Source organism: Salmo salar, chromosome 10 (assembly GCF_965601325.2).
Source record: "Salmo salar chromosome 10, fSalSal1, whole genome shotgun sequence".
In the NCBI taxonomy this organism is placed as follows: domain Eukaryota; kingdom Metazoa; phylum Chordata; class Actinopteri; order Salmoniformes; family Salmonidae; genus Salmo; species Salmo salar.
The window spans coordinates 92429295-92441097 of NC_138300.1; the positions used below are offsets into that span (position 1 = coordinate 92429295).

An 11803-nucleotide genomic window follows, 5' to 3' on the forward strand; every position below is an offset into this window, starting at 1 on the left:
CCAGTGGAATCCCGTGGCGCGAAATTCAAATACCTTAGAAATGCTATTACTTCAATTTCTCAAACATATGACTATTTTACACCATTTTAAAGACAAGACTCTCGTTAATCTAACCACACTGTCCGATTTCAAAAAGGCTTTACAATGAAAGCAAAACATTAGATTATGTCAGCAGAGTACCCAGCCAGAAATAATCAGACACCCATTTTTCAAGCTAGCATATAATGTCACATAAACCCAAACCACAGCTAAATGCAGCACTAACCTTTGATGATCTTCATCAGATGACACTCCTAGGACATTATGTTATACAATACATGCATGTTTTGTTCAATCAAGTTCATATTTATATCAAAAACCAGCTTTTTACATTAGCATGTGACGTTCAGAACTAGCATACCCACCGCAAACTTCCGGTGAATTTACTAAATTACTCACGATAAACGTTCACAAAAAACATAACAATTATTTGAAGAATTATAGATACAGAAGTCCTTTATGCAATCGCTATGTCCGATTTTAAAATAGCTTTTCGGCAAAAGCACATTTTGCAATATTCTGAGTAGATAGCTCGCCATCACGGGCTAGCTATTTTGACACCCACCAAGTTTGGCACTCACCAAACTCAGATTTACTATAAGAAAAATGTTATTAGCTTTGCTGTCTTCGTCAGAATGCACTCCCAGGACTTCTACTTCAATAACAAATGTTGGTTTGGTTCAAAATAATCCATAGTTATGTTCAAATATCCTCTGTTTTGTTCGTGCGTTCAAGACACTATCCGAAGGGTGACGAAGGGTGACGCGCCCGACACGTTTCGTGACAAAACATTTCTAAATATTCCATTACCGTACTTCGAAGCATGTCAACCGCTGTTTAAAATCAATTTTTATGCGATTTTTCTCGTAAAAAAAGCGATAATATTCCGAACGGGAAACCCTGTTTTCGTTCAAAGACTAAAAATCTAAAATGGACTCTTCTCGTGCACGCATAAACCCAAACCCAAATTTTATTTCAGCTCATGAAACATGCGACCAACACTTTACTGTTGTGTTTATATTTTTGCTGAGGACTATTTCTGTCTGTAATAAAGCCCTTTTGTGGAGAAAAACTAATTCTGATTGGTGCCCCTGCCCAGTCATGTGAAATCCATAGATTAGGGCTTAATGAATTTATTTCAAATGACGGATTTGTAAGTCAACAAAATCTTTGAACTTGTTGAGTTTAGATTTTTGTTCAGTATAGATTTCAACTTGTTCATAAATTATAAAGAATTAAATAAAGACCCCCACTGGCTGAAGGAGAAGAGGATCTGGTAAAATAAGGTTGTGCTTCTAATATCATCTAGGTAGGTAGATAGCTAGCTATATAACTTCTTTGCAAAAAAAACTAGCCTATTATTCATGGCACATTATAAATATCTGACTGCTACTAGCATAGTATTCTGTACAAGATACAAGACCAAATAAGACAGGTATTAGTTAAATAAAATATGCAACAGTAAATTACAATTTTCAATGTATCTTTTGTTTCAGATCAAGGTAGCTAGCTAGCTGACAGCAAAGGGGTCAGCTAGAGCTGACCTGCGGGAGCTTGCAGGGATTTGTAGTCTTGCATGAATAGCATGTTCAAATCTGAGAGTACATAGATAAAAGTCACCTTGTCCGACAGAGATTTACACGGTTATCAAAACGTCACGCCAGGGTAAGCTTACATGAAACACAGCCCTTATTTGAAGTGTTTCTAAAATCCACCATGGATCAAATGAATGGTGAAAAGCTATTGGAACCATTTCTGTGTTTGACCAGTAGGTTTTATGTGTTTATGACGGATTCACACTCAATATGCCCAATAGTCAAATTAGGTAAATATTCTTTTGATTAATTCCTATAAAAACATTCCGACATTGTTTAGCATTATCTATTCCAAATATGGCATGATTCCACTTTTTGTATCCGTTTGAATCACTTTCGACCGGGGACTTTTATTTTGATTCCACTATTGCGGCTAATCCTTATTGTGGCTATTTTCACACAGGCCAATATGCAACGATGAAGATGCTGAGGAAAGGGTGTCGAGAACAAACCACAGAATTGCAGTATTGTATTTGAAGTCTGATAATCGCAATAGTTATCTGCAATACTATATGAAGCAGGCGTTAGACAGCTATACCGTTATCTCCTATTATGAAAGCATTATAGAAAACAATTAAGAAACGCTACTAAACCATCTGCTACAACTTCAGGGGGGAAAGAACTGAAAGCGTAATCTTGTCACAAAGTTTTGTACCTTTCACTATTTCACTGGGATAAGGCAAAACAAAATATTGAAGCAGCGCGATTCACGAGGAACGAACAGGTGCTTTTGATGGGGAATTTGCCGCCACTTTAACAGGTTAGTAGTTTCTTTCAGTCAAGTTGGTATTATGGGAGTCTTCAAATGGGTGAAAAATAGAACACGATCAACTAACTCCTCTGTGATTCCAAGAGCTCGTTGTATATACTTCAAGGTCAATCGGAATATCACATAGGCTAATGTACCAGTTTGTTCTATGGCTGATTGGTTCGACATGTCTATTTCTGCTTACCAGGTAAGATAGCTATGCTTTCTGCTCAGGCGAAGGTCATGCTTATTGCAGTTGATGAACATAAGATGCCCCTGCGGATGCTGACATATTCAACCTATTCAGTTTTCTAGAATGTCATTGATTCTACATCATACGAATGTTACACCCCCCCCCCCCCCCCCACACACACACATACACATACACACACACACACATACACATACACATACGCACACATACACACACACACACACACACACACACACACAGTGGGCAGCAGGTACCCTAGCGGTTAGCACATTGGGCCAGTAACCGGAAGGTCGCTGTTTCGAATACAATCTGTCGATTTGTCCTTGAGCAAGCTCTTTCCATGACTTGGACTATCCAGGTTAAAGCTATGATCCCTTATTGATGTCACTTGTTAAGAGAGAAGTCAGCTTAAAGAAGGGTTTCTATGCCTTGAGACAATTGGAGTGTGTATGTGTGCCATTGAGAGGGTGAATGGACAAGACAAAAATATTTAAGTGCATTTGAAAGGGGTATGGTAGTAGGTGCCAGGCACACTGGATTGTGTCAAGAACTGCAATGCTGCTGGGTTTTTTACTGAACAGTTTCCCTTGTGTTTTTATTTTTTATTTAACCTTTATTTAACTAGGCAAGTCAGTTAAGCACAAATTCTTATTTACAATGATGGCCTACACCGGCCAAACCCAGACAACGCTGGGCCAATTGTGCGCCGCTGTATGGGACTCCCAATCACGGCTAGTTGTGATACACCCTGGAATGGTCCACCACCCAAAGGACATCCAGCCAACTTGACACAACTGTGAGAAACATTGGAGTCAACATGGGCCAGCATCCCTGTGGAATGCTTTCGATGAATGTAGATTGTGTGTGTGTGTGTGTGTGTGTGTGTGTATGTGTGTGTATATATATATATATATATATATATATATATATATATATATATATATATATATATATATATATATATATATATATATATATATATACGGTGTTCTGCTTTAGTTATTATCATTGTGTTCTGCATAGATGATTAGTAGTAGATCACTAACCACACTTTTTAAATGTTTTATTGTAGCATTTGAACATGATCTGAGAGGGTATGTATTTTAATGTAAATCAGTGTAGAGTATGTACTGCTTTTTCATATAGTAATCCACCATAACTGTAGGGTATTATTGTGTCTGTGCAGAGCATAATTGCTAGTAAACTGACTATGTATAATCAGTATTTAACAACAAGTGCAGAAACTGAATACTAAACATCCCTCTTTTCCAACCATTTATTCTTATAGGGTGACCTGTTCATATGAACACATTGCTGGAGAACCAGAGAAGATATTGTAGCTCTGGTGTTCCTGTGGGATATGAATGACAGCTTGAGAATGTCACATGAGATCATGATGTTTTACCAAATGATGGAACAAGCCCAGAACACCAGCTGTGAAGCACCCACCCCCATCTGCAATAAGAGTGCAAGTGGAGACTCACTACAGCTGCCCACCTTCTCCACAGCAGCCAAAGTCAGAGTAATCATTACTTTCACTCTGTGTGCCATGTCAGCTGTCTGTAACCTCGCTGTGCTGTGGGCCGCCAATACCAACGGAAAGCGCAAGTCCCACGTTAGGATATTAATAATTAACTTAACTGTGGCAGACCTGCTGGTGACTTTCATCGTAATGCCTGTTGATGCTGTCTGGAATATCACAGTTCAGTGGCAGGCAGGAGACGTCGCCTGTAGGCTGCTAATGTTCATGAAACTTGTTGCCATGTACTCCTGTGCTTTTGTCACAGTGGTCATTAGCTTGGACCGCCAGTCTGCTATCCTCAACCCACTGGCGATCAATGAGGCCAAGAAGAGAAGCGAGATAATGTTGTCTGTGGCGTGGGTGATGAGTGTGATTCTGTCTGTTCCCCAGGTGAGGCTCTGGTTAAGAGAGGTTTCATGTTTTCTCTCCACAACAATTATCAAAATATACATCGGAGGACATAACAACCCTGTAACAGCTTTATTGTAATAATACATTTTATTTTAATCTGTTTTCATGAAACCCAGAGTCACTTTACATTCAGGAAAATCAGCTGGATAAAAGGAATAAAATCCCAGTAAAATAAGTAAATACAGTGCATTCGGAAAGTATTCAGACCCCTTGACTTTTTCCACATTTTGTTACGTGACAGCCTTATTCTGAAAGGGATTAAATCATGTTTTCCCTCATCAATGTACACACAATGCCCAGTAATGACAAAGCATAAACAGGTTTTTAGAAATGTTTGCACATAAATAAAAAATGGAAATCTAATTTACATAAGTATTCAGACCCTTTACTCAGTACTTTGTTGAAGCACCTTTTGGCAGCGATTACAGCCTTGAGTCTTCTTGGGTATGACGCTACAAGCTTGGCACACCTGTATTTGGGGAGTTTCTCCCATTCTTCTCTGCAGATCCTCTCAAGCTCTCTCAGGTTGGATGGGGAGTGTCACTGCACAGCTATTTTCAGGTCTCTTCAGAGATGTTCGACCAGGTTCATGTCTGGGCTCTGGCTGGGCCACTCAAGGACATTGAGACCTGTGTACGTAGGGTCATTGTCCTGTTGGAAGGTGAAACTTCGCCCCAGTCTGAGGTCCTGAGTGCTCTGGAAAAAGTTTTCATCAAGGATATCTCTGTACTTTGCTCCGTTCATCTTTCCCTCGATCCTGACTAGTCTCCCAGTCCCTGCCGCTGAAAAACATCCCCACAGCATGATGCTGCCATCACCATGCTTCACTGTAGGGATGGTGGCAAGTTTCTTCCAGATGTGACACTTGGCATTCAGTTCAAAGTGTTCAATCTTGGTTTCATCAGACCAGCTAATCTTGTTTCTCATGGTCTGAGAGTCTGTACGTGCCTTTTGGCAAACTCCAAGCAGGCTGTCATGTGCCTTTTACCAAGGAGTGGCTTCCGTCTGGCCACTCTACCATAAAGGCCTGATCGGTGGAGGGCTGCAGAGATGGTTGTCCTTCTGGAAGGTTCTCTCATCTCCACAGAGGAACTCTGGAGCTCTGTCAGAGTTACCATTGGGTTCTTGGTCACCTGTCCGACCAAGGCTCTTCTCCTCTGATTGCTCAGTTTGGCCGGACAGCCAGCGCTATGAAGAGTCTTTGGTTCCAAACTTCTTCCATTTAAGAATGATGGAGGCCACTATGTTCTTGGGGACCTTCAATGCTGCAGACATGTTTTGCTACCCTTCCCCAAATCTGTGCCTCGACACAATCCTTTCTCGGAGCTCTACTGACAATTCCTTCGACCTCATGGCTTGGTTTTTGCTCTGACATGCACTGTCAACTATGTGACCTTTATATAGACAGATGTGTGTGCCTTTCCAAATCATGTCCAATCAATTGAATTTACCACAGGTAAAATGTTTTATTTGCAAACATTTCTGAACACCTATTTTCACTTTGTCATTATGGGGTATTGTGTGTAGATTGATGAGGAACATAATGAATTTAATCCATTTTAGAACAAGGCTGTAATGTAGCAAAATGTGGATGAAGTCAAGGGGTCTAATGCACTTCATATAAAGTACACCAAACATGAAAGAATAGCCATGGAAAACACTAAACATGATGACAGAATAACCGTGGAGAACACTAAACATGATGACAGAATAACCGTGGAAAACACTAAACATGATGACAGACTAACCGTGGAGAACACTAAACATGATGACAGACTAACCGTGGAGAACACTAAACATGATGACAGACTAACCGTGGAGAACACTAAACATGATGACAGACTAACTGTGGAGAACACTAAACATGATGACAGACTAACCGTGGAGAACACTAAACATGATGACAGAATAACCGTGGAAAACACTAAACATGATGACAGACTAACTGTGGAGAACACTAAACATGATGACAGACTAACCGTGGAGAACACTAAACATGATGACAGACTAACCGTGGAGAACACGAAACATGATGACAGACTAACCGTGGAGAACACTAAACATGATGACAGACTAACTGTGGAGAACACCTGGACATGATGACACACTAACCAGGGAAGTGAACTAGACAGTGGATAAAAGCTAAGCCTGTGTGAAGAGGTGTGTCTTTAGTGTGGACTAGAATATGTGTATGGATTGTGAGGTTCTGACATGGAGAGGGAGGGAGTTCCAGAGTTGGGGAGCTGCACTGCTAAAAGCCTGGTTTCCGATAGAGCGGAGCCTGGTGAGAGGAATGGTGAGGAGGCCAGTGTGTGAGGAGCGCAGTGAACAGGTGGGAGGGTTGGGATACAGGAGGTCAGTAAGGTACAGTATGTGGGCACCAGTCCATTGAGTGCTTTGTAGGTGAGCATGAGCAATTTGAAGAGGATCCTGTATTTAACTTATTCAAATATATGTATAGCAAATGGACATGACTGACTTGATTTTTACGGCAATTATAAACCTAATGATTGTAGCAATAACTTAGAACAAAACTCATAAACACTTTCCTGAAGGGAATTACAGTACAGGCGTTGCAGTCACTATTGTCCATGGTTTAAGAGTAACCTTTTTAAATGTGATTGATAACTGATGAGGAGGGCCTGCCCTACATAATTGACTGACTCATGATTATGACAGCAATTATACATTGCTGCGAATAAAAGCCATCCAACTACATAGGCTTCAAAAAAAATGTATCACTAAAAGAAGACCTTGCCTTGCAATTATTACTTTTTCATAATTCATTTCAAGCATTCAACACTTGGCTCTTTTCACCTAATTCCATTGCAAATTGAATGACATCTGCAGTGTATTACTCACATTGACTGCAGACTAGGCAGGATTGAGCTTCTGTTGCATGAAACACTACTATTTTATGTAGTACAACACTGAAGCCAGGCCATATAATTATTGTTAAAGACATTCTGTTATAGTTAAAGTCTGTTTCTTTTGTGTTGTCATGCAGATGCTGATATTCCACAGTGTGACCATCACGGTTCCAGAGAAGTTTACCCAGTGCACTACCCATGGGAGCTTTGTCCAACACTGGCAGGAAACCCTGTACAACATGTTCACCTTTGCTTGTCTTTTCCTGCTGCCGCTGATCATCATGATCTTCTGTTACACACGTATCCTGGTAGAGATATCCAGCCGCATGACCCACGGAAACAGTAGGTCAAATTACATATTTTACCATCAATTGTAGTACCACTAGTGGCAGTAGTGGTAGGTGTAGTATACAGTTGTTCATGAGTGGGTTACAAAGAGCACTGTGTCTTTGAAGATAAAGGTAATTGAGACTTATTGTCAAATTTTGTGTTAGATGCTAAGATTATGAGCAAGTGTTTATTGCCTTGTTTCAGTGTCTTCTAAGGAGATACATCTCCGACGCTCTCACAACAACATTCCAAAAGCACGGATGAGGACTTTGAAGATGAGCATTGTTATCGTGACTTCCTTCATCGTCTGCTGGACCCCTTACTACCTGTTGGGACTGTGGTACTGGTTCTTCCCTGACGATATGGATGAGACGGTCTCACATTCTTTGACTCATATGCTCTTTATTTTTGGCCTCTTCAATGCCTGTTTGGACCCAATAACTTACGGCCTGTTCACCATCCATTTCCGCCATGGCCTGAAGCGCTACTGTCGGAGCACAGCCACGTTCAGCCGTGAGTCAGAGAACAACACTACCCTGACCGGCTCTTTCAGGCGCTCCCCCTTCCGCCTGACACGGCTTACCCAGCAAGGCCAGACGTCCATCACTGGCCAGATGGCAGAGGAGGAACAGGTCAAGAAAACCTGCCGCTATAGCAACTACCTCACAGTTCATAGCAGTGGAGAAGGTGACCCAGGTCCGACCAGTCCTGAAAGCACTATATGAGGGATTAGAATACGTCCTACTAAAGAACATTGCTTACCTTAATCTTCATACCTACATCTGCTGGCTCACAATTAATACTTTGAAAAACTCATTGTTGTGCTGCAAGAAATCAGATTGGATTAATTGTCACATTCAGCCAGACGGGGTTTACAGTGTAAATCATGGTTTCCCCAATAGTTGTGCGTATTTGGCTGGCAGGTGATATATACACAGTGCATTTAAAAAGTATTCAGACCACTTGACTGTTTCCACATTATGTTATGCTACGGCAGTATTCTAAAATTTATTAAATTTGACATTTTCTTCATCAATCTACACACAATACCCCATAATAACAAAGCGAAAACAGGTTAGACATTTTTAGCAAATTTATAAAAAATGTAAAACAGAAATACCTTATTTACATAAGTATTTAGACCTTTTGCTATGAGACTCGAAATTGAGCTCAGGTGCATCCTGTTTCCATTGATCATCCTTGATGTTTCTACAACTTGATTGGAGACCACCTGTGGTAAATTCAATTGATTGGACATGATTTAGAAAGGCACACACCTGTCTATATAAGGTTCCACAGTTGACAGTGCATGTCAGAGCAGAAACCAAGCCATAAGGTCGAAGGAATTGTCGGTAGAGCTCCGAGACAGGATTTTGTCGAGGCCCTGTTCTGGGGAAGGGTACCGGAAAATTTCTGCAGCATTGAAGGTCCCCAAGAACACATTGGCCTCCATCATTCTTAAATGGAAGAACTTTGAATCCACCAAGACTCTTCCTAGAGCTGGCCGCCTGGCCAAACTGAGCAATCGGGGGAGAAGGACCTTGGTCAGAGAGTTCCTCTGTTGAGATGGGAGAACCTTCCAGATGGACAAGGATCTCTGTAGCACTCCACCAATCATGCCTTTATGGTAGAGTGGCCAGACGGACATGACAGCCCACTTGGAGTTGACCAAAAGGCACCTAAACACTCTCAGACCATGAGAAACAAGATTCTCTGGTCTGATGAAACCAAGATTGAACACTTTGGCCTGAATGCCAAGCGTCACGTCTGGAGGAAACCTGCCACCATCCCTATGGTAAAGCATGCGGGTGGAAGCATCATGCTGTGGGGATGTTTTTCAGGGACTGGGAGACTAGTCAGGATTGAGGGAAAGATGAAAGGCTCAAAGTACAGAGAGATCCTTGATGAAAACCTGCTCTAGAGTGCTCAGGACCTCAGACTGGGGCAAAGGTTCACCTTCCAACAGGACAATGACCCTAAGTACACAGCCAAGACAATGCAGAAGTGGCTTCAGGACAAGTCTCAATGTCCTTGAGTGGCACAGCCAGAGCCTGGACTTGAACCCGATCAAACATCTCTGGAGAGACCTGAAAATAGCTGTGCAGCAATGCTCCCCATCCAACCTGACAGAGCTTGAGAGTATCTGCAGAGAAAAATGGGAGAAACTCCCCAAATACAGGTGTGCCAAGCTTGTAGCGTCATACCCAAGAAGACTCGAGGCTGTAATCGCTGCCAAAGGTGTTTCGAAGTACTGAATAATGGGCCTGAATGCTTATGTAAATATATTTTATACATTTGCCAACATTTCTAAAAACCTTATTTGCTTTGTAATTATGAGGTATTGTGTGTAGATTGATGAGGGAAAATAACAATAGAATAAATGTTAGAATAAGGCTGTAATGTAACATAATGTAGAAAAAGTCAAGGAGTCTGAATACTTTCTGAATGCACTGTATATATTACAGTACCAGTCAAAAGTTTGGACACCTACTCATTCAAGGGTTTTTCTTAATTTTTACAATTTTCTACATTGTAGTGAAGACATCAAAATTATGAAAAAAAACATTGAATCATGTGGTAACCAAAAAACTGTTAAACAAATCAAAATATTTATATTTTACATTCTTCAAAGTAGCCACCCTTTGCCATGATAACATCTTTGCACACTCTTGGCATTCTCTCAACCAGCTTCATGAGGTAGTCTCCTGGAATGCTTTTCAATTTACAGGTGTGCCTTTTTAAAAGTTAATTTGTGTAATTTCTTTCCTCCTTAATGCGTTTGAGCCAATCAGTTGTGTTGTGACAAGGTAGGGGTGGTATACAGAAGATAGCCGTATTTGGTAAAGACCAAGTCCATATTATGGCAAGAACAGCTCAAATAAGCAAATAGATATTCCAGTTCATCATTACTTTAAGACATGAAGGTCAGTCAATCCATAACATTTCAAGAACTTCTTCAAGTGTGGTCGCAAAATCCATCAAGCGCTATGATGAAACTGGCTCTCATGAGGACCGCCACTTGAAAGGAAGACCTAGAGTTACCTCTGCCTCTGAGGATAAGTTCATTAGAGTTACCAGCCTCAGAAATTGCAGCCCAAATAAATGCTTCAGAGTTCAAGTAACAGACACATCTCAACATCAACTGTTCAGAGGAGACTGCGTGAATCAGGCCTTCATGGTTGAATTGCTGCAAAGAAACCACTACTAAAGGACACCAATAAGAAGAAGAGGCTTGCTTGGGCCAAGAAACATAAACAATGGACATTAGTAGAGGTCAACCGATTATGATTTTTCCCACGCCGATACCGATTATTGGAGGCCCCGAAAAACCGATACCGATTAATCGGGCAATGTCTTTTTAAATTATTTTTTATTTGTAATAATGACAGTTACAACAATACTGAATGAACACTTATTTAACTTAATATAATACATCAATAAAATCAATTTAGCCTCAAATAAATAATGAAACATGTTCAATTTGGTTTAAATAATGCAAAAACAAAGTGTTGGAGAAGAAAGTAAAAGTGCAATATGTGCCATGTAAGAAAGCTAACGTTTAAGTTCCTTGCTCAGAACATGAGAACATATGAAAGCTGGTGGTTCCTTTTAACATGAGTCTTCAATATTCCCAGGTAAGAAGTTTTAGGTTGCAGTTATTATAGGAATTATAGGACTATTTCTCTCTATACGATTTGTATTTCATATACCTTTGACTATTGGATGTTCTTATAGGCACTTTAGTATTGCCAGTGTAACAGTATAGCTTCCGTCCCTCTCCTTGCTCCTACCTGGGCTCGAACCAGGAACACATCGACAACAGCCACCCTAGAAGCAGCATAAGGGGAACAACTACTCCAAGTCTCAGAGCGAGTGACGTTTGAAACGCTATTAGCGCGCACCCCGCTAACTAGCTAGCCATTTCACATCGGTTACACCAGCCTAATCATGGGAGTTGATAGGCTTGAATTCATAAACAGCGCAATGCTTGAAGCACAGTGAAGAGCTGCTGGCAAAACGTACGAAAGTGCTGTTTGAATGAATGCTTACGAGCCTGCCGCTGCCTACCACCGC

At 40.9% G+C, this 11803-nt stretch overlaps 1 protein-coding gene across 1 annotated transcript; it reads left to right on the top strand.

Annotated features, from left to right (window-relative positions):
* The first annotated feature begins 3898 nt into the window (after nt 1–3898).
* On the top strand, nt 3899–10083 carry LOC106561195 (gonadotropin-releasing hormone II receptor). Its single transcript, XM_014124885.3, has 3 exons — nt 3899–4508; nt 7537–7741; nt 7934–10083. Exons 1-3 carry the CDS (start codon nt 3957–3959, stop codon nt 8452–8454), a joined length of 1278 nt encoding a protein of 425 aa, XP_013980360.3. The 5' UTR covers nt 3899–3956; the 3' UTR covers nt 8455–10083.
* The last annotated feature ends 1720 nt before the right edge of the window (nt 10084–11803 follow it).

Excerpts from the sequence above, each read along its gene's own strand:
- LOC106561195 (XM_014124885.3), top strand. The coding sequence starts at position 3,957 with ATGAATGACAGCTTGAGAATGTCACATGAGATCATGATGTTTTACCAA. Across the intron at positions 4,509-7,536 it reads TGATTCTGTCTGTTCCCCAG|ATGCTGATATTCCACAGTGT; the intron begins GTGAGGCTCTGG and ends GTTGTCATGCAG. Across the intron at positions 7,742-7,933 it reads CCGCATGACCCACGGAAACA|TGTCTTCTAAGGAGATACAT; the intron begins GTAGGTCAAATT and ends GCCTTGTTTCAG.